Genomic DNA, 22,873 nt, shown 5'->3' on the forward strand with positions numbered 1-22,873 from the left:
GGAGCTTAGGCGGTTCCCTTACACAGACCACTTCCAGCTCCATACATTGTTTTTTACGATGTCGTGGACTGAAAGTTACAGAAATACTTTCAACTGGTGACTACCTGGTGAAGTAACTTGGAACAAAACCTAGTAGACAATAATACTTAGTTTGAGCTGGTTTACTTCTGAGATAATGACTGTTAACACATTTAGTTCATAATTATGGTAAAAGCGAGGGGCTTGGAATTGGTGTATAAAAGCCTCAGTGGACCAGACTTCCTCTACCTCAGCATGGTACAAAAGTAGTTTTGTGCTTTCTGCAGTAATGCTGAGAAGAAGGAGAAAAAAGAATTAGACTTGCACGTTGTGGGGAGCTGGGTGGCCATGGACTAAAGCTGGTAGCCAGTTCAAATGGAGCTCCGTGTACAGTAGACGTAAATATCCTTCAACAAAGTCGATGAAATCCTTGCCTGTTGTTTAAGATAGGGCTGGATTCTTTATAGGCAGAGAATGTAAGTAGCAAAACATCTTGGATCAGGCATGAGGCACAGCTCATCTATTGTCCTGTCTGACAAAGACACTTGGGAAGATGCAGGAGGATTTGTCTGTGGTGTGAATGGTAGGCCTTCCTCAGTTGTGAAAGGGGCTTTAAACCTGGGATACTGCCGAGGCTTAACGTTGTGAGCTTCTATCGGTATGAAAAGCTGTAACCTGTGAAGTTGTGTTAAATTCTTATCCATAGTTTTCTGTGGTGGTACCTTCCCTGTCTTAAGGGAATTATGTATGACTGGAAAAAGTCTCTCAAGCTTACTTCACCACTGCTTCCATTGCTTTGAGAAATATACTTTATAAACTGGGATGAAGGCCTAACATCCCTTATTTCACGCTTTCTTCTGCTTTCTGGAGGGCACTTTCTTCCTGGATTAAAAACAGAACCAAAGCACACCACCTGATTAGTAACTTGAGAAATAAAGGGTAGTATTTCTTGTAAACAGCAGTTCATCGTGTAACAGTCAAAGGTTCAGTTTCTATTAAAATTTTATAAAACAATTTTTAAGTCTTTTTGTATTTATTTCTAAGACAAGCTAGATGGATTCTGTATCTGAAGAACTAAAATCTCCATATTAAATATTACCTTTACCCTCTTCCCAGCCCATTATCTGTCTGTGAATTTCGCAAATGGGAAACCACCATCTTAAGCCAGGTGCTTACCTCTGGTGCTTCTGCTTGTAGGCTTTCTCCATCTTTAACGGGAGGAAAGACTTTGAAAAACAAACTCCGTTTTCCAATCAGAAAACTGAGTACTGCTTGTTCTCTTCTGAATTGAAACAATTTTCCATAATGCATCACACTTTTTTGTCAAGCAAAACAGGGTCTAAATGCTGTATTTGATGGTTTAGGCTTTGCTCCCTTCTCACAGGTACTCTCACAGCTGAAGTGTGGGAGATGGGGGAGTGCTAATGCATGCGTAGGATGCAGCCTTATTCTTGGTACCAATTTGTTTTGTCATAGCTGTCTCAGTGACCAGTTGCTGTTCTTAAAATGATGGTGCTTTAGGGTCATGCAGGGAAGTTCTGGGTTCCATAGTGATTTTCTGCATTTAGCTAAGGTAAGCAGACCTAGTATTTATCCTGTTCTATCACTGGAGGTAATAACAAGCCAAATCCTTGCTTGTCAGCCTTAGAATAGTGAAATATAATCCTGTCTTGCACAATAAGTGAGGTTTGTTCTTCAGTGGATGCTTTTGAGCTCTTGGTATTGCTTATGCTTCCTGAGCCTATGGAATATCTGAGAAACTTAACTCCAGTATCTATCCCTTAATATAAAGGATGCCTTCCAGTGTATTTTTTTTTCTTGCTTCTTTTGCAGTTCTCTGCTGATGTTGTGGCAACCTTAATCCAAGCTTGAACACCTCATAATATTGAAGTTTCCTTCTAATAAAAACTGGCTTATGAAAGCTCTGTGTGGAAAAGCTGAAAGATTCTGTAGTTCAAGAAATATCTCTTTAGTCTTTAAAAGAATTTCTGAACTGCAGCTGTTGGAACTAACTTCTTTGGCTTCATTTTCAATTCTAGCATGTGTGGGGAGTGTTGTCAAACCTTACCTTATTTTGTGTGATGTTTGCATGCCTCGTGGAGAGGATCTGTTTAAACAGGATTTGCTAGACAATTGTGAAACTATTTCTGTGGAATGCAAGCTACTTGAACCTTACTTTTTCCCCATCTTTGGATCAGAAATTAATTCTGTCAGTCTAATATTAACTGCTAAATTTTCTGTAGAGAACTTAACTAGCACCCTGTTGTGCTGATGTTTTCTTAATCGTGTTAAGCGAGGATCCCTGAAGTATAAGATACTGTAACAAGCTGGAAACAGAAGTGTTCTGCCATCAGTAGTATTTTTCTAGTACCTATCCTCCAGAATATTGAGGGACAATTCTGTAGTTGCAGGAAACTAAAGCTCTAATTGTTAGACTTCAGCTGGCATTCTGGAAGGTTGCAGAATAATCACTCTGTAAGCAGTGCTAAAAAGCATAGAGTCCAAATGTGTGCTACCAAGAACCTTCCTGGGCTCAGAACTGATGATAATAGACTGATGAGAAATGCTTAGCTCCTCAGAACTTCTTGGTCTTGCGGTAAATAGATGGGTGGTTCTATAAGAAAAAATGTTCTACTTCCATTTGGAAGCTGGAATTTTGCAATATATTGTGTAGTTTTCTCAGATGGCATAAAATATTAGTTTTACAGTTTGTAAAAAGCTAGTCTTCTATAGTTATCCTTGAAGCAAGACTAAGTTGGGATGGGACAGGCAAAAAGTGGTATGTTAACTTAAACAGTTTTGTGTGATGTTTCAGTTTTGAAATGCTTCCTGGATGCTGCAGAAAGTGCCAGGAAACAAAACTCAAGGTGTTTTCCATTTAGAGTCTAGTAGCAAAATTTATCTGGATCTAGAATTAGCACTGCTGGAGTGATTAGTGCTCTGGCTTGCTAAAGCAGAGATGATATTTTAAAGGACCTACTTATCTGAATTGGAATTTTGGCTCTAGCTAGTCCTTTTCTTCTGCTGGAATCTGGCTAAAGAAGTCTTTACAGGATTGTTGGTAGTATGGGTTCTGTACCTCTCTTCACTTAAAGAGTAGGAAATAATGTGAAGAAATGGGGAAGAGGGACCTTTTTGTTATTACTGGGTAATATTAGTCCCTTAGAACTATGGAGTTGGTTTCATCAGGAAACCCTTTCACATTCATCTTATGGGGAAATCATTTGAAATGTTGTGATCTTTTCCTCTTTATCCAAGATGGAACTTCTCAGAAACAGAGAAGAAATTGATAGAAGTATTTAAAACAAATGTAAATTTTTTTTTCCCCGGTGAGATGAACTGTTGATGGAACATCTTGTCCTGCAGTATGCAGGGGAGGAAGAGTGGGCTGGAAATGATTCTAGCTGCCTTCTTCTTTTAGAGCCAAGAAGAGATTTTTGAATTGGCTTTATAGTCTTCATCAGAACTCTTCATCACTTTGAAAGTAGGTTGTTAAGTTGGATGAGTCCCTGCCATCCTTTAATTGATGGGGGTTTTCCACATTTTCAGTAGTCTTCCCCAAAAAAGACATCAGTGACATCACTGAGATACAGAATTTGTGACATGAGTTTCTTTTCCTCTCTCTATCCTTTGGCAGAAATTTTAAAGGCGTTACTGCTTGTAACTATACTTTGAAAAATAAAACCTCATTTCTTTTGTAGTACTATAGAGATGGAATAATAAATCTAAACTCTCTTCAGATTTCAGAATATTTGTGCTACAGAATAAAGCTTTAAACTGGAGATAATGGTGATGCTGATTCCATCAGAGCTTATTCTCAAACTGTGAGAAGTGTTAGCTTTGGCTTGCTGTTGCATTTGGAGGCTTTCTTATATATTCCATTTATTTTATTCTTTTAGATTAACTTTTAACCTGTCTTCCAGCAGCTAAAAATAGCTTCCCCAACACACAGTTTATGGGGTCCCCATAAGATTAAGCCTCTGCCAGAGCATAGGGAGAGACTCAGGTCATCTTTGTTATGCACGTTTATCTTGGATAGCTCAGCTTTCTCACTTTTTTTTTAACCTAATCAGGCTCTGTAATGGATGATGTGCTAAGGGAAAGATGGCCATAATCTTCCAGGACCTCATCCAGCTTTGTTTTAAAGAGGCGTTGTTACTGCCTTAAGATGTGGAGGGTTTTAGTGTTTGAGCTTGTGTGCCTGGCTCAGCTGCTAACAACTATAGAGCCTTGGTCACAGCAAAGATGTGTATCCCTGGGGTACACTTACATTACAGGTTGCAGAGGAAGCAGGGATGGAGTTGGACTAGTAGGCGCAACTTGACTGTGCTAAGATTCATGCTGAGAGGCAGCTGAAAAAATGCAAATTCAGCAGGATCCACATTGCCCTAGCAAGGATGGTCAAATGGTGCCTATTACGGAAAATCCAATTAGTTTGAAGTGCCAAGTAGTTCAAGAGGGATTGAGCCTGATAAGCATAAAGGGCATGATAAGGAGAAATTGAAAAAGAATGTTGGTTGCCTTTAACCATTTCCAAGATGAGAACTTGATGGAAAAAGTACATAAAATGAAGAGCTTACCATCTCTATGGCTACATTAGACACAAACCGCAGCAATAGATTTTGAAATAACAACAAAATGAAGCTACTGTGAGCAGTTTTTTGTCATGTATGGAACTTGCAGTTAGATGTTGAGGGCCAAGAGCTTGTAAGGCTTGACAATATGTTGGTATATTAGTGAAGTTTTAAAATAACAGGATTGTGAAGTTAGTGACTCTTAAGAATCTCTTGTGTCCTAACAACCAAAGTTAATCAACAAACATGAGAAGCAATCCCTTGGAGAGTATAAATGAGTGGACTGGAGTGAACTAAACTTTTGTCACTTGGAGGTAAGGTACTGAGGCTGCAGGGGAGATTGCAGATCCCTGTGGGCTTGTAGCAGTTTGACTAGTCAAAGGAGCATGAACTGAAAAGGGATAATAAGAACGAAACGTGTTTCAATCTTGCTTTGGAATGAGAGATATAATTCCTAATTATAGGAGAATCTGCTTGGCTCACTGCGAGGAATGCTTATGTCAAATAGCTCTCCTGTGTGACTTTTTTCTTTTTGAAGCTATTAGATAGGCAGGGACTTCAGTCAGCAGCTCCGGCCTCCCACAGTGTGCCCACATAAGCGTTTGTGTTCATTTCCTCATGACGAACCTGACTGGGGAACCGATCCGACTGGAAAGCAACCTTTACTAAAAACAAAAGGAAGTGTGTTGTGTTCTGTTCCAACTAGAAAAATTCCTTGATCTAATTCTTTGTGTGGTAGCACAAACACTTGTGCTGGCATACCACAACTGGTAACAAATAGCCAGAGAAGCAAACAGGAACATGTGTTGACAGTTGAGCATGGCAGAGTGATGGCAACTGAGATGTATCAAACTGCAACCTAGAATAACTTTCACTTATAAGAATCTGGTTATGATAACATTTGAATCTGTTTTCTCTTGAACATCATTTATTATGTCATTATTAGCAAGAGGCGTGGCCCGGTAGGAATGGATTTATAGAGTGAAACAGTACTGATAACTGCAGCATATGCACATCGTGGAGGCTTGCTTCAGACCAGCATTTGTGAAGGGCAGTATGCTGGACACCCAATGGTGACTGGAGTGCACATTCTGGTGTCATTTTAGGGCAGATCCCTTTTTGGATGGGACTGTTCCATGATGTGGACTAAAGCACATTAAGGAAGGATGGGGAGGGGGTTCACTTCTGAAGCATGCTTCTGATCTGAGCTAAAACTCCTACTTTGGACTTTGTGCCTGCTATGGAAAAATGGAATTTCCTCATTGGATGAACAGCAGTGAGCTGATAGGAAGGCTTGTCTAGCTAATACAACTTTTTCGTCCTTGTGGTATATGCTCTGTCCCATGTAGCCCTTAAATGCATACAGTTAAAGAAATCCTTTCTTGATGAGATCGGAAATACTTTCCAGAAGACTGGAATACACACTGTCAGAAAAGGCCAGAATGGTTGCAACTCTAGTATTTTCAATATCTAATAGGGTATAAGTATGTGGATGATCATTGTACATATCAATTTGATTTGAAAATGTGATGTTACTATGATTGTGAAGCCTTTCCTTCCCTTTACCCCTAATGCAACTGAATGTCTTGCTTCATTAAAGACTAGTATCCTCGTCTTTTCTCTCCTTATTCTTGTTTGTGTAATTCAGACTTCACTTTTTTTTGGTGAAACTAGGCAAAATATAACCACATTGTAGTAGTCTGCTAACAGACCAAAAATTTGTTCCTTCTTATCGTTGATGGTTTCTATTGGATTTGCTTATTTTCTTTCTTGGTAGAGAAACATTCAAATTCTTGTGTGTCCCTTCTGTGCAGAAATGGAAGTAAAGAAACAGCTGAAAAGATCAGCAGCCTCTTAGTCACAGAAATCTTAAACCTTAAAATGAATCTGAAAGTCTCTCTACCAATTTAGTAAGTTGTTCAGTTTCAGTATATTTTTGGTCTAATGCCATCAGTGTATGTATAACTGCTGACCTGCAGTCAGCTTTTCTTTTGATTTCTGGATCTAGTTCAAACTTCACTAGGTTTAAAAGACAGAGAAGTCCCTTTACATCACAATACATTTTGATCGTGCTACTTTCAATAGTGCTTTTTTTTTCCACACTTGCCCTTAAACTAGCATAGCATTTCATGAATCGCGTTTTGCCATGGCAGATGTTTACATTGAAAAGGATATATGTAACTTTTAGCAGTGAGTGTGTGGAACTTGAGTGGTTTTGACATTTGACTTGATCTGTGTTCAGAGCAAGATTTGGTAAATACTTCGAATCTTTGGGTGCTTCTCTGGAAGATGTGATACATTCAGTAGAAAAAGACCGATGGAGTCTCCAGATGTCTAGGTAGTCTTATTATAAGGTTGACCACTTGCAAGCGTCCTGTATCGTAGCAATGAACCTAGATACCAGAATGAGAACAAAAGTGGCCAGAAGTTATGATTCTGAGAGCTCTTGGGCTCCTGGAGGTGTTATATATAAGACTTCTGTGAAGGTGAAATAGTATAAAGTTAGCATGTGAAATCATATTTGAGGATGTACTTTGAGGCAGCAGGTTTAGAAGATAATCTGATGTTGCCATTAATACCATTAATATCTTTCTTTTAGATGGGTTTAACTTGGGTCATGGACCCAAGTGACTTTCTTTGTTACTACTGGTTATTTAAACAGCTCATTAGTAGCAGTGTGTAGAAGAAGCAATGTTTTGCAATGTTCATTTCGATTGATTATTTTCTACTGTTCCTTTTTACTGCAGACTTTAAATCCTATCAAATGAAAACAAACTTTTGTTGCTAGCATCAGAGATGTCTTTCCCCAGGATTTCATTGTTTTGTTTGACCTCAGATGTATCTGTATGTCTGTTGTTGTTTTTTTTTTTTTTATTCTATAACAGTAGGTGTTGTCACTGAATAAACTTGATCAATTGAAGTTATAAACAAAATGCATTAATTAATGCAAACCACTAGTCAGCATGAGCTGAGGACAGCAAAGTATGGGAACAGGAGTATTTTTGAAGGTGGTGTGAAGAAATTACCATTAATACTAATGTAGATTTGGCTTTGAAAACGAAGTTAATTTTTATTTATTTTCGAGAACTGAGAAGGAATGAGCTGGAGGCTAGGAAAGTAAGGAAGAACACTTGCTGTGCTAAAAGTAACCAGTTAATATTAGTATGTGGGGTTTCAGGGTGTGTGTGTGGGGGGAAGGTGTCTTTGTTTTTAGCAGGCAGTGAGGACTAATGCTGTAATAGTTAAGGATTACTGATGCTGAGGGTACAGAGGGAGAGAAAGAAATCTATATAGAGGATGTTTAGGACAGGAAGAGGCAACTGGTGGACCTAGTGTTTTTGATTTAAATGGCTGTTCCCAGAATAAAGATATTTAAGCCTTTGTCAGTGATGTTTTTGCATGTCTGTTAATTTGTCCTGCTTACAAGTTCAAGATCAGATGGCGGGTGGCAATTATACTCCCTGTGGGTTTTTTAAATAAGTTATGTATTATAAATAGTTAAAGATTTGGAGAGTGGGTATAGCACTTGGGCTACCTACTGCTCTGCTTCTTTCTCAAAAGATCTAGTGACAAAACAAAAGGGTAGAATCTCTTAGAATGGCAAATAGTGCCATACAGAACGGTATGGTAAGTATTTGCATGCTTCATAGGCTGTTCTAGTTCACCTCGCTAGGACTTTACTGGCAGCTTAAATGAGGAGAGAACTTGCATCTTTGCCTTTGCCTTGGATAAAGTTCTTAGGTAGAATCAGTCTAACTGTAGGAAAGCAGAAAATGTGATCTTTACTGTGTAAATATGATTCTCACTCCCCTTTTAAAAAGTTGTGACCAATGAAATTTCACTAGGAGCATTGTTTTGTGAAAGGAGACCTGTAATCTGAAATGCTAAGCAACGCTGGTCATGTTCTGAGTGATGTATTTGCACATATGGGTATGCATGAATGGTCCAGTTATTACAACACTGCAATTGTGATGTACACAAGAATGTTTCTGACTTTCTTTTTCTGCCCCAATTTTACAGAAAAGCAGACATGATACATTGACAGCATTTGGAAATAGACTTTGGCAATAAGATGGAAGCATAAATCTTGAGACTTTAAAGCAAAACAGAAATGGCTCATGAGTATTGAAACAAGACACCGAAGAGCCTCCAACACTTCAGTGTGAGCAGTGGAAAAGGAACAACTACCATGGTAACACTAATAACAGAAAAGCTGCAGAACCAGAGCTTGGATGACCTGACATGTAAAACATACAATATTAATCTGGTAAGGATGTGCCAAAATAACATGTAAATGTGAAATGCAAAGTAATTTAAGATAACTCAGAAATACACACCAAATTCAAGAATGTAGATAAGCCAGAATTAAGCCATTGAAACTAGGATGGATTTGCAAGGTGGGTGAGGGTTGCTAAGGGAAAAAGTGAACTTGAGTGGTCCTGCTGTTTGAGGAGATGCTTTCATATTCTAATGATCTCCTTGGATGTGCAGAGCTTCATTTAAAATACGTAGTGGAAAGCCTGTTCTCTTCATGGAATGTAAAGAATTTTGAGGATCAAAAAATTGTCAAAACTTCTCAAGATTCCCGATTCCTAACAAAACAAGATACTAGTATTGGGGAAACTTCTTCACTTATGTAGGCAAGTGCTTGATGTCTGACAACACTATTTACTTATTAAAAAAACACTGACCTCCATGCAGGCAATTTTCAGCACTGTGCGAAAGAAGCACAGATCTTGTAGTAAATGTGTTCAGCTGAACTGAAAGTCAGGTTCCTGACCACCAACGTGTGGACACCGGTAGATCCTTCCTTACCAGTGTGAGATGGCTGGTGCTCTGAACAGTTTTGTAATACGTACTGTTTCCTGCTGGATTAATCTGTGGGTCTGTGACTCAATTCAGGCATGCTATTCAGACCCTGACTGTGGAATCTATTTTTCTTTTCCTATTGTGCAGCTCTTCACACCTTGCTTGTGAAGTGAGCAGTATTATCTCTACTTCAGAGTGAGCAAACAAAGACACAAGATACTCTCCTTAATTTTGGCTGCCCATTCTGAGAAGCCTCAGACTGTATTTCTTTATGTAACATGAGGTATTGTGGCACCATGCTAGCCTAAAGACTTAGTTTCATTGACTTTAATTGCAAATGAAAATGCTCAACTCTTCTGCAAATCAAACTCTAGGGTATCAATGAGACATTAAAAAATGAGGAATGTTTGTTTAATGATATGTTAAAGTATTGCTCAACTCCAATTCTGTTATTTTCCTTTTTTAAATACTAAGTAGCACTAGCATTTAACCTGGGGCCTGTTCAGGTACTTAACAGTAAACAGCCTCCTTTGTAAGTTGTACTTCAGTAACAGTTTCCTTATTTTACTCCACAAGTCTGGACCAGATCAGTCATATACTGAATGATGTAGAAGTTGTGTACAAGCAACTCTTAATTCTTTTCTGTGAAGTGTTTGACTCTTTGTCTATACTTTAGAAAACATTTGTGCTTTTCTTTGCACATGTATAAAACCTGCCACAAAAGTAAGGATATTTCTTATGAGATTAATCAGAAGGGTTTTTGAAACTGAAACAGTTCTATTAAGAGTATTTCTAATAACTTGCATGTTTCTACTGTCTTTACCTTAAGTATGTGCCCTTCTCGAAAGGCATATATGAGGTCTTGGAAAGATGATAGCTCCCCTAATATAGAAATGCATGCTCTCAGCTTGTCTTTACTGAACGAAGTTGGTGAAACAATCGAAGCACTGGTTGAAGGTGAATCTGCTGTATTCTTGAGCTGATGGCACTTCTAGTTAAACTCTAGACCTAGTTGTGAGCAGCTGACCTGTAGCTAATAGTGGTTGCCTCTCTAAAAGTGTAGCAGCAGCTTGTAAAGTTTGAGACAGATTTGTGTAAGCTTGGACACTGAGGTATCCTTTCACTGGTACTTACCGTAGGTTTTGGGCTGGAGACTTGTAAGAGCAGAGAAGGATGTATTTACTGCTTTTACACTGTATGGAGTCTATGTAGATTTGTGACCCTAAATATCAATATTCTTTGTTTAGCCTAATGACATGCTGTAATGTGTTGTGGGGTTTTTTTTCCTATTCCTGTCCTTATCAGTACTTCAAATAAGGCAAGGAGAAGAAAGAGCAGATGGGAGTGGAAGATGGCAAGTGATTTGTAGTCAGTTGTTTCATCTCCTCCTCCTGACCCTTCATGCATCAAGAACTCAGTTTTGTAAATGCTTTAGTCATTGAAGAAAATGAGTCCTGAGGCTGGGAACAGGTTCAAGTGGCAGCTTGAAAAAGTGTGGAAATTATGAAGTGACGTGTAGAAATGCAGGACTGGGTGTGAATGAAGGTGTGCAACTCAGTCCTTTCCTGCTGAAAAAGATTCGTGTGAGCAAATGATGGCTTATTTACTAGTGGAAAAAAGTGTACTTTTTATCATCTAAAGTTTAAGTTTTATTCAAGATCACAACTTAGTCTTTTGTCCTTGTTAAAATTTAGTAGCGTAAGGGGTCCTGAATTACCTCTGCCAAGTTTAGACTTTTTGGTAAGAAGCTGTGGCTAATGCTATGGCTTATTGTAATAGCAATAATAATTTAGAGCAATTTTGCAGTGGTCTTGCCTGCACCCTTCACTGCTTGTGCTGGCACACAAAGTTCTGTAGGACCATGCAGTGAATCATCTTATGAACTGATCCAAGGTTAAGACTAACCTCTCTTCCCTGAGTTAATGTTAACCCTTATCAGTTTCATGATCCCTTTCACTGTGCAGTTGCACAAGTGCTTGTCTTGGCACAAGCAGCTAAAATAGTTGGGGGAAAAGGGGGGAAATTGATGATGCTGGTTTATGCTTACTTGAAATGACCCTGAGACCAGGTCCTGACTGGTGTGCCTTAGAGTTTAGAAGCCCACTTGGACTCTTTCAAACAATTAACTCGTGCTGCTCTCCAACACTTTTCAGTACCCCCAGAAGACTTCAGATTTTTTTAATTGTAAACATAAACTCAGAGAAGTTGTTCTGGAAGAATGTTCTGCCAGAAGCTATTTGGGGTAAAAGAATATATTTCTGACTTCTGATTACATTCCCATGAAAATGCAAGTACAAGTCAGTCAGCTTAGTCAACATGAAAATGTCCTTGAAGTATTTACTTGCTTGTTGAACCCCTATAGCTGTGTGGAACAAGTGTTCTAAAAAGCCCTTTCACTTCTCTTGAACTCCTCAATTATTCTTTTTGCTGCAGATCTTCTCTCAAGAGTAATTTTTGCTGTTTATTTTTCTGTCTTGATGGAGTTGATGGAAAAATTATTTAGTTGGGAGAAATTTTTTTATTTTTAAACAATTGTTAGTCTCTGTAGCCAGCTGCTCTGAAGTCTGTTGTAGCTTGGACTGATACTACTCAGTGAATTTAAATTTGGGGGGGTGAGGGGAGAGGAGATACAGAGAACTGACTATTCTTGGCAGTTAGTATCTCATTTTTTACGTATGAAAGCTGTTTTTTCTGCCTTGGGTGGAGGTATGGAGGAGCATGCATTGGAGGAAAAGAGCAGGACTGGTTTATGTTCTGATTAGCTGTGATCAGGTAGATTTTTCAGGCTCTGAACTTTTTTTTCTCTTCCTGTATGTTTTTGTGCTGAGATAAAGATACTAGTATAAAATAGTTTGTATTATGAGTCAAATCTTTAAGAGAACAAGGAATTCTCTTCTAATTGTACACCATTTTTATTAGTTCACGCTGAGAATGTAAGAACTTACTTGCCTTTCCCATCTGTCTACCTGTCCGAAGAACAAACCTGTTTGCCTTCAGCCAGCAGGGCAAAGGGAATGTAACGTAGCTCATAAATGAGGGTTATAAAAGAACAAACAGTAGCTCTTTCAAGGCCATTTACCTGCCACAAAGCCCTTACTTTTTATGTATATAAAATTCTAAGTGCTGTATTCTCTATATATGTGGTCTTTCATTTGTGTAACCTGTATGATGACGAAGTATCTTTCTTTACTTGTTGCCTGAGAATATCAAAATCCTGGATTCTCCTACTGCTGTGTTAAGCAACATGTTAATTTTTATAACCAGTGTAACACATCTCTCCAGTGTGTTCTCAGTGACGTTGCAGGGTCTTGTACTGCACCTGGCTCAGGAAAAAGCAGCTGAACAGTTGGGGTTCTTGCTGTAAAAGCAGGGAGGTTTTACAGTAAAGTATCCCAAGCTTTTGTCTCAAGTAAGCATTGCTGCTGAAACAAGGTGGAATAGTGTCTCTGTTTGACTTGCTTTTTGTCTCACAACAGTAAGACATGTTCTGCAAGCATATTGTGGTTTTCATGAGTTGACAGCATGGCTAGGTTAAACAGTTGGTCTCTGTTTCCTTGAATGTAGATTTACTGAATCTTATTTAAGTCTTTGCTTTATACTCTGGCTAAGATTGTAGTGTTTTTGTAGAAGCTAGTATTGGTTTGTGAAGGGGAGCAAGATGTAAGACTTAAAGTTGTGGTATTAAAAAGGAAATGTGAGTGTCTCTTGACAGGCATCTGTGGAAGGAAGAAGCTCTTAAATCCTCAGTGTTTTGTTTTTTATTAAGCTGACTTGTGTTGAAAGATTTAGAATTAGGATGACTTGCTTGCATGCAAAGCTACTGGCAGAAAGACATGAGGGCTGAATTTAAGATGCAACTTGATTTATCACTTCTCCAGATGCTGGAGAAGGTTGTATACCCAACTACTTCTCCTTGCTACTTCCTCTTGTTATATCTGGAGGATGTTTTGTAGAGAACTGAAGGTCTGAAATTTGTGCCTATTCAAACAGTGAAAGTCACATCGGTGTAGTGGTGGTAGATCGATACTTGAATAGTAACTCTGGCTTTGGTGCCCATGGGTTGGGAAGAATGCTGATAAATTGAGGCGGAATTCAATGTATTTGAGAATTGGAGAAAACGTCTTGAAATGAAAGATACAAGAAACTAGATCTAAGATTTTGAAGATCAGGAAGTCAAATGACTTCATGTAACTTATTCTGCAGATAATGAGGAGGAGAGTACTGGCTGTTAAGTTTTTATTGTAGTAGGAGTGTGTGTACAAAAATAGCCTAAATTATTTTTGTTAACCTTTGCTAACAAAGAACACTTTTAAAATTAGTGATGTAAGTTGTAATTACACATTACACACACTATAATAACACAATACATTGTCAGTCCCAGTTGTGGGCCTCCTCCACTTGCCTAGTTCAAGACTGGGTGCCCTTTTGAGTGAATACTTTGACCGGATGAAACTTGCAGCTCTGTCTCAAAGTTCATTCCACAAAATCTGATCCCTTTTGAGCATAATCTCTCCAAATGCAGAAAAGATTTCTTTTGAAAGAGCACTAAAAATAGGCCCACCTTCTTGCCTGATGGAAACCTAATTCCAATGTTATATGAAAGGTTTGATAGTGGTTTCATAGTGTAGTGTCTCCAACTATTTTTGGGACCCGCTTTTTTTCTGAAAAGTGTTCAAGATGCATCAGGTCTAGATCTAAATCTATTCAAAAAGCAGAAGCTGGTAGAGTGACATTCATGACCTGTTGAGTCTATTCTTCTGGAAAATTACCTGGTTTAATAACTTGGCCCTGTATGAAAGAAGCTTTCCTTCACGCAGAGGGTAACAGACTTCCCTATCAAGGTTCTTAGCAATTGCTTTGAACTCTTATTATTCTTGAGAAAAGATAAGCATAATGAAGAAAAAAAAAAAAAGTTCTCCATTCAGGAAACTCCAAGTAGACCTTAACACAGAAGGGAATGAATGGGGCAGGTGGTGTCTAGCCAATCTAGGACAGCTGGTAAACTGAGTTCATTGCCCGTTTACAGTAATATCTAATGGCCCATGCGAGACCTCTGCTGTGTTCTGTATAGATATAAAGATAATCCCTCTCACAAACTGTTTACAGCTTGATAGATCTTACTCAACTTTGGACTTGAAGATATCATTAGAATACACTATTACATAATGTTTCCAAGTAGTCTTGGTTTCAGTTTTAGAAAGCCGAGTTGATACAATGCAGAGATTCTTCCCTTATTTTCTTCAAGTTCCTACTGGAAATCATGCACCTTCCTCTCCCTCTTCTGAAGGTGGTGTCACATATGACATTTCTTTAATTACCAAGGTTTTTGGCCTCAGTCTCCAAAGAATTAGCATTTGTTGTAATTTAACAGGACTCTGTACACTTGATCACTTGTGAGAACAAATTGTAATTGTTCTACTTTTTATTCTACAAATTGGTCTGGCTACTTTTCCATAGAGCTGAGCACTGACTTCATTAGAAGCTGATCGAATGTGGCTCTAAGGACAAGATGGCTGTCTGTGTTGAACATGGAAGTCATTCTGTGTAGTACTGATAAGGTCTGAATGCATGTTGCCCTCCCCCCCCCCCCCCTTTAAAAATGCTTTCATTAGTTTGTAACTGCCAAAGATCTGATAGTTTAGTCTTCAGTTGATGGGTGAGGCTTTTTTAACATGTGGTTAGAATGCAGGTAATCAAATGACACTTTATTAAAAAAGACTTTAAACTAAATGGATCTTTTATCAGGTCCTCTTTACAAATGTCTAAGCATTCATCTAATGATGGCCATGTGGGATTGCTCCCAAGATTTTGTTGCTTCTAAACATGTGAGATCTTAACCTGTATGAATAGTGTCTAACCAAGCCTAAGAATTCTTTTAAGTCATTCTTACTGTTCTTTTTTGTGTGTGGTTCAAGATGCATTGCTTTAAAACTTTCTGACATGACATTCTCTTCCAAAAATGCATTTTTCTTAACTATTAACTGGTAGTTGAATAGACTGGTGCTGCCCTTAATTTGGGACTAAACTGGGGGGGGGGGGGGGGTTGGGGGGAGGATCCCTTGAATAGCCTGCTGAGTCTCCTAAATCTTAGTCTGCTTGTCCTTCAGGGAAAGCTGAAATTAACTCTTGCTGTCTTATCTCAATGTGCTCTAATGTTCCATGTGGTACCTTCCGAGCTTGTTTCAGTAAACTATCAATACTAGCTTTATTAATACAGGTATGCTATATAACTAGCAACTGCAGTTATAAAAGGCAGACTAGTAAAAGTGACTGCTGTTCCTATTCCTATTGTCAGGTTTCATACTTCAGATCTTTTTATGTCCATGGGATTTGCCACCTGTTAGCCTTCACAACTCTGGGTTTCTGCTGTTTATTTAAGAAAACAGCTTTCTTAAGAAGCTATAAATGCATCCACAGTTGCAAACATAAAGCATGAACCGTAGCAATGGCTTGTCTCATATATGCAGACTTTGATAAGAAGCAAGATAAAAATCTGATTGTTGTCCTGTCCTTTCGTCAGTCCCCTCATTCCCTATCCCAAAACAAACACACCAAGGTAATATTACTGTAGATTAGCACTTGTATCTTAGGTGTGGAGTTCAAGGATTGGAAGTTGTTACTTGCACTCCATGTGTTCCTATGTTGCACAAAAGAAAAGCTTTGTAGGCCAAGGATGTTTGTTTAAAGAGTGAACTTGTATCTGGAAAGGAAGTCCATGTACAGTGCTACCTCTTTTTGGCTATATGCAGAAAATGAGTTTTTGGTTTTTTAGCAAGCTTCCCCATCCTGAGGTGGTGATGGGGACTAAAGAGCAGTCCTTGGGCTCTGATAGGGCATTACCTCTGTAAGGAAGTTAAAGGAGACTGGATAGCAAGCCGTATTCTTTGCCTGAAAAATCTAGACAGTTTGAGAATGCCTTTTGAATACTTCTTCCATTTTCGTAACTAATTCTATCTTGGAAAAACATTCTGCTTACAACCTCTCTTAATATGCAGGAGCTACTGACCAGGTTTAACTTTTAAATTCTGAAGGCCTTCATGTACATACCTTGTTCTAAGCATGACCTCTACCTTGTTTCTCGTTAATAAGATATAACTAATAAACCAGTGTGATTTCTAAAACTCATCTTTTGCAGGTATGACTTTCTTGGGTAGGAAGGTTATTTTCTATGGCTTTTGTACTTTTAAGAAAGATATTATACTGAATTAAATATAAAATGCTAATGAAGTTTGCTTTGGACACTGTTCTGCATGGGGCCCTCAACTTGTGTATTAAATTTAGTTAAAGCTGTTTGTATCTTTAAGGTAAAGTATTCTGCTCTCTTTTTTTGAACACTGAAAATGTAAAACCCAGTTGTCAGATTTTAATTTCCACTTCACTGAAATGAGGATTGGATCAAAGATGTTTCATTAAGAGCGAATTACTTCTCTTAATTCTTTATGTGGGCTGTTGTTGCAACTCTTGAAACACTTCGATATGTAGTGATATATCAAAAACATTTTAAATAAAACCCTTGAAGTGTAACTATTTTTAAAGACCAGCTGTTCAGTAGCATCTTTGAGATTCCCAACAAAACCCAGTCTTTTAAAGAGGTTGTTAGACACACACACATACAGGGACACTGCAAGCTGCATGTGTATTCCTTGAGGTACATGCTGGTAGTCTTTCACACAGTTAAAACTTTTTTTTTCTCTGATTTTAGTACTCATCTGAGAAGTTGAACAAAAGTGGCAGCTTGTTCCCTTTCGAAATCAACGGTAAGTTCTTCAGAAGCCTTAGACCCGTTTTACTGAGGTAATTGGTATAGCAAGCAGCCTTTCTTTTGTAAATAAGGTGAGGGGGATGGAGCACGCCGTTGTAGAGCCTGCTGGTTTAAGCTGGTCTTTGAACAATACTGGGAATAGCTGGTTGTTAGTTTTGTACTTGTGATCTGCTTTGCATAGTAAAAGGCCTTGTAATGTTTTTTGTTCAATATCGGCTGTGGTGTACAGATGCACAGCAATTGCTGTTTTTATGCTAAACATCTTTTTGCAAACCTCTACTAGCAGACAGTTCTAACCTCTTTATACACCACCTTATATGCTTTGCCAAACAATATCCTGCATGATGCAAATCCTAAGTTGAAGTCCAGTGTTTTGACACAAGTGTATAAGCTTTTTTCTTCTCATTTCTGTTAGAATAAGAGTAAATTTTATTTAGCAAAAATAGGAATGCCACTTATTGATGTGTAAAGACTCTTTGTACTATTTTATTAAGGGACGGATTTAAAGCTTTGTATATTTTGTTGTGTCTTTAAGCATAGTAGATTTTTATTTGCTCAACAAGATTCCTCTTAAAATGTAAATCTTGGTTTGTGTGAGGTTCCTGAGATTCTTGTCTTAATACTATTTTTGTGTAAGCAATTATAACACCTGCATAAAACTCTTGGGTATTTTTTTATGTAAACTTTAAACCCATTCCACCAACCTCAGAGAAAGCTTCCTATGGATTTTTAAAAATCAAGCCAGTCCAAGCTAACTGTTCTGGCAGTAGATAGACGTTTCAGACAGTATCTGGATGCTATTGTGTTGGTTATTTTATTTCCATTGAATTATGGATGGTCCCTGCCTCCAAGAGCTTACATGCTTAAGGCAAAGCACAGTATGTGGTTGTACCCATCTGAAAGAATGGAGGAGGAAGGACAGAGGAATTCTAATAAAACATGTTGTTTGAATAGGCCAGCTGTCTGCACAGTTAAATGATTTTGAGACAATAGGGCGTACTTTAAATAAGATCCATATAAACAGGATAATCCATGACATACTTTGCTGGCCATGGAGCATGTACAAGTATTTGGGTTTGTGACTTTTGAAGCTACTCAGCAAATCTGTAATTTGTTGATTATTCTCAAACTCTTAGCTTGTACAGCCAGCTATAAGAAAATACAAATATTGCACCATATTCTTGATTCTTAAAATATACTTAGGAAAAATTTGATGTTTCAAATCTTTCCCTTAAGCCTAGGGTAACTGAAACTTGGCTAATTGGTTGGTTTAAATTAACAAATTTCCTAACCAACCATGAAGCACTGTTAACTGGCCAACAGTTACGCTGCTTTTCAACTTGCAAATCCAAAGTCTGTTGTAGTTCCTCTTACATTTTATTGTATAATGGGGAGGAACAGCTGTAAAATGTGCAAAAAGTTCTCAAAAGAAAAGCTTTACAAAGGATTGAGAGGCTTGGCTGGCAGACTTTTTTAACCTAGTGTTGCCACTTCAGATGAGTTGTGCACTGTGGGCTGTGTTTGAATTCAGAGTTACCCTGTAAGACTTTCCAACAAGGTTTATTCGCTTTATTTTACACATTAAATTAGGATTTTTCAGATACTTTGTGGCTATGAGCAAAAAAGGAAACAATCTTCACTCAAACTCTTATATTGTTTCTAATTTAAAGCTTTTCACACCATGGAACATGAATGCTTATCTCTTTAAAATTTCACTTTCTGTAATAAGGTGTTCTAAATAAAAAGCTTGATAGTCAAAAGGACAGCAGTCTATAAACAGATTATTCTGCTCATGTGTTTAAAAAAAAAAAGAAAAAAAAATCCCTGGTAGGTTGTCACAATGCTTGTTAATCCACTTTAGTCGTACCTCAGGCTGTTCAGCGTTACAAGTTTTAATTGTGATGTATGGTGGTCTCTAGAGAAGCAGGTAAGGAAGCAGTTCCTGCTGCTCACTAGGAAAATAGTGTTATAATCTTTCAATATATAGGAAAAAGCATTAACAAAGTACAGAAATGTGTCCTAGAATGCCTGGAGTGGCTCCTGAAATACTTCAGTCTTCACATTTTTAGAACACTCTGCTTTCTTTAAAATGAATTTGTGGCTATGTTGTGACGCTTTTAAGAGTTGGGTATTCATGGCTAACACTTCTAAACTTTTTTGATTTGTGGCTTTTACATTAAACTAGGTTTAAAACAAATTCTTTTTCCTTCCCATCTTTCACTCTCTCTCTTTTGTTTTTAGAAGACAGTCCTTGGAAAGCTTTAAATGGGGGTTGCCCAATCCAGACTGACACGACAAGGAATTCAGCTTACCCTTTCCCAGTCTGCCCGTTCAGTACAGGCCCTGCCAATAATGGTAGTCTGCAATGGCAGCAGGAATCTTCCAGTACGTCCATGGTGTCGGGATGGATAAGTGAGTTAAACCTTAACGAAAATTCGGGTCAGCCCTTGGCACCACCAACGAAACGCCATTGTAGGTCCCTCTCTGAGCCAGATGAGCTGGCTCGCTGTCGCTCCCCATGGAAACCTGGCAGTTCAAAAGTCTGGACTCCTGTGTCAAAGAGACGGTGTAATAGCGGTGGTAGCGCTACTTTGCAACGCTGCAACAGTCATGGAAGTGCGACCTTACAGAGAAGCACAAGCATCAGTCTGCCACAAAACATACTGTCGTTAAATAATGTCTTCACTATCACCAGCTTCAATACATCACCAGTACCCAGACCTTCCTCGGCAAGCAGCGGGTTTGTGGACAGTAGCGAGGGAAGCACAAGTTCGAGCACCCGCTGGAATTCTGGAGGGCCTTGTGACTTTAACCCAAGACGGCGCCTCTCCCTCTCCCAGGAGCACATCACCGAGACGGGAAATCTCTTGCCTTCAGCTAACAGCACTCCCACCTCCACACCTGAGCTCAGTCGGCGGCAAGGCTTGTTGAGATGCCGCTCGCAGCCTTGCGTTCTGAATGAAAAGAAAAGTCGGCTAAAGCGCAGACGGGAGGAGGATGTACGATGGAACAGGCCATCGTTAGACTTTTTTAAAATGACACGGGTGAGATTTTACTTTCCTCAGTGAAAAGAACTATTGCAGAAAGGCAATTTCTAGATAAACCAAATTAATTTGTAGTTTTTGCAGCTGTGCTTGTGTTCTAGTACTGGCATCTTTATCTTCAACGGTACAGCAGGGCTTCTCATACTTGTCAAAACCATGCCCTGCAGCAGCTTATTTACAGCCCAGTTTGTGAAGTACAGCCTGCTTGGTAAAGTACAAAGAGCTGTGAAAAGATGCTTTAAGTAGAGGCCAAAAAAAAGGCTTGTTTTTAAAATGCAGTAAAGCACAGGGAAGGGGGTAGACTGGGTAGCAAAAAAAAACAGTTAGTGCCAGTGAGTTAACTAAGAACAGTGTGCAGTGATTTTTTTTTTCCTTCCCCTTTAAGTTATCATGGTGCAAATCTGCTTGGTCTAGCCTCCACTTTAGAGTTTGAGTAATTCCATAAAGCTGAAGAAGAGCAAGCAGAACCCCACATAAGTGTACGCAACTAAAAAAACTGCTGATAAGCTGTCACTAATGGAAATAGTTTTCTAATACAGCAACTCCAGGTGTTGCAGCTCAAGAGGGATGTTTTACTCTAATCAGAATCCCACCTCTCCTCAGTTAACAGTAAAGATGCTGATTAAAAATTAGTTCTTAATTCATGTCTCTACTTTGCACGTAGTAGTACATAGCTCACTTTTCAAAGCTTTGGTATCAGTGGAGGTAACTGCTACAGTTTAAAACTGAAGCTGCTTGTTTAGTTTCATTAGGAGTAAAACTGAGAGCACTGTATTTGTAAGAATAACCCCCAGTCTTCTACTGCCCTCCACATCTTCAGTAGGTGCCAGACTTGAGGGTTGTGTGAATCGTTCCCTTAAAAATAGCTATACCATAGTGGGAAGGAGACAGTTTGCAGAAGTAGCAGTAAAAAATAGTGAAAGATATAGTTGCACAGGAGGCTCTTCACATTTGATGCATTGTGCAGAGAAAAGCTGAATGGAGTGGGACTCCGGCTAAAACTTCTGATCTTGGGTACCTGGGTTATTGCTAGCTTATACATAGCGATGCACAAGAGAAAAATCTAGTAAAATAGTGGAACCGGACTCTGTACTACAGGGATGATCATTGAGTTTGCTCGATTACTTCCACTTTGCTTAGCTAAAAGTCTGTATGATGACATTTCTCTTTCTCTTGTAGCTTTCTAACACAATTTGCTTAAATCATATAGTTTAAAGGATTCCCTTCATCAAAGACTCCTTTTTTGAAAGAACTGTAGGATAGGTAATTAGGTGACAAGCCATACACAGTGATTTGCTTGCTTACTGACAAGCTTGGTAACACATTTTGTTCTGGATGTGCCTGGACACTGTTCTGGGTTTTGGTTTAAAATGCATGTTTATTGGTTAGTTAATCAGATCTTACCTGTTCCTCCATGTTAATCACTGCTAAGGTTAGCTTGCTAAATCTACTCCAGAAATATTAGTGGATTTGCCTTTCAACTGCTAGCGTTCTAATGCAGGTTTCCTGTTTAAACTGAATGTAAAATTTGGAAGTTTCTGCTTTCTTGGCTAGATTTGCTGCTTGCATTCTCCAAGCTTTAAAGATACAGTATTTTAGACTGAATGAATCTTTTCAGTTTGGCTTAGACCTAAATAAACTGTTAAGTAGCGTGCCTGGAGAAGGCTTGATATAGCCTCGTGTCTATAGAAAAGTTTCTTAGCTTTTTAGATTTGCTGCTGCATTAAACAGCACATCAGACTGTAATATTTGGGCATTGTTAATCACTTTTTGCTGTGAGACCTATTTTGAAAACCATTTTCATGGTAAGCTGAGTAGTTTATGCAACAAAGCTCATTCTCAGCTCTTCCATTAGAATCTGCCTATGAAGATGCTAATGTGTGTTTAATCAAAGGCAGAAAGTATGGTTTGGACATGCATTAGCTTTTAAACAAGCTCAACTTTAATGAAAATATAGCTGTTCAACAAAACAAAATAGTATTTTTAAGTAAATATTTAGGTAAAAGCTGAATCAAGTTTTCAAGAAATGTTGGGAGGTGGTGGCGGGGTTGGTTTTGTTTAGGGAATGGCATTTTACTAACCTGCCGTGTTCTGTTAGTCTTTCTTTAGCCTACCTTCTGCTTACACCCCAAATCTTAGCAAATGTGTATGCTTTGAAACTTATAATATTGTGGTCTGAAATATATTTCTCTGGGGAGTATACTTCATGAAAATTACCGCTGCACAAAACATTATGAGCTAATACTACAGAAGACTTGTTTTGAAGTGTCATGCAGTGAGATGCAGATGTGTCCTATATCTGCATAGCTCACTGAAGATCAGGATTACGATAAGGGGAAGTTCCGTAAGACCTCTCTTTCATGTATTTTGAAGGCTTCTTATTGTTTCTAAAAATAAATCTCCTGTGATTTAAAATTCACTTCTAAGTCAGTTTATGAAAGGCCTGCGTGGAAAACATGTTTCTAAGGATAATTGTTGCAAGCTTACTGAAAATATTTTGATGTCCTCAAGTGTTCCTAAAAGTCTTGGAACTTGGGAAGTATATGACTTAAAACAGGTCAGTAATTAGATAATTAACGTTGGTTGTGGATGACTGGTCATAGCTGACCCATGCTGCGGCAGATTTGAGGGTACAGGAAGGGGAGAGTTCTTGCTTTACCTGGTAG

General features: G+C 38.5%; 1 protein-coding gene across 2 annotated transcripts in view; it reads left to right on the forward strand.

The window, feature by feature from the left end:
* FAM53A (family with sequence similarity 53 member A) overlaps positions 1 to 22,873 on the forward strand; it is a 76,575-nt gene that overhangs the window by 13,901 nt on the left and 39,801 nt on the right. The window contains exons 1-4 of one of the 2 annotated variants that reach the window (XM_064511561.1): positions 6,481 to 6,502; positions 8,613 to 8,859; positions 17,104 to 17,158; positions 19,405 to 20,207. In XM_064511561.1, the coding sequence (XP_064367631.1) occupies positions 8,782 to 8,859; positions 17,104 to 17,158; positions 19,405 to 20,207 (936 nt within the window). In that variant the 5' untranslated portion in view covers positions 6,481 to 6,502; positions 8,613 to 8,781. Of the gene's footprint in view, positions 1 to 6,480; positions 6,503 to 8,612; positions 8,860 to 17,103; positions 17,159 to 19,404; positions 20,208 to 22,873 lie in introns of those variants that run through there. The other variant, XM_064511560.1, reaches the window with a different exon arrangement.

This window comes from Dromaius novaehollandiae, chromosome 4 (genome assembly GCF_036370855.1).
Source record: "Dromaius novaehollandiae isolate bDroNov1 chromosome 4, bDroNov1.hap1, whole genome shotgun sequence".
Taxonomy (NCBI): domain Eukaryota; kingdom Metazoa; phylum Chordata; class Aves; order Casuariiformes; family Dromaiidae; genus Dromaius; species Dromaius novaehollandiae.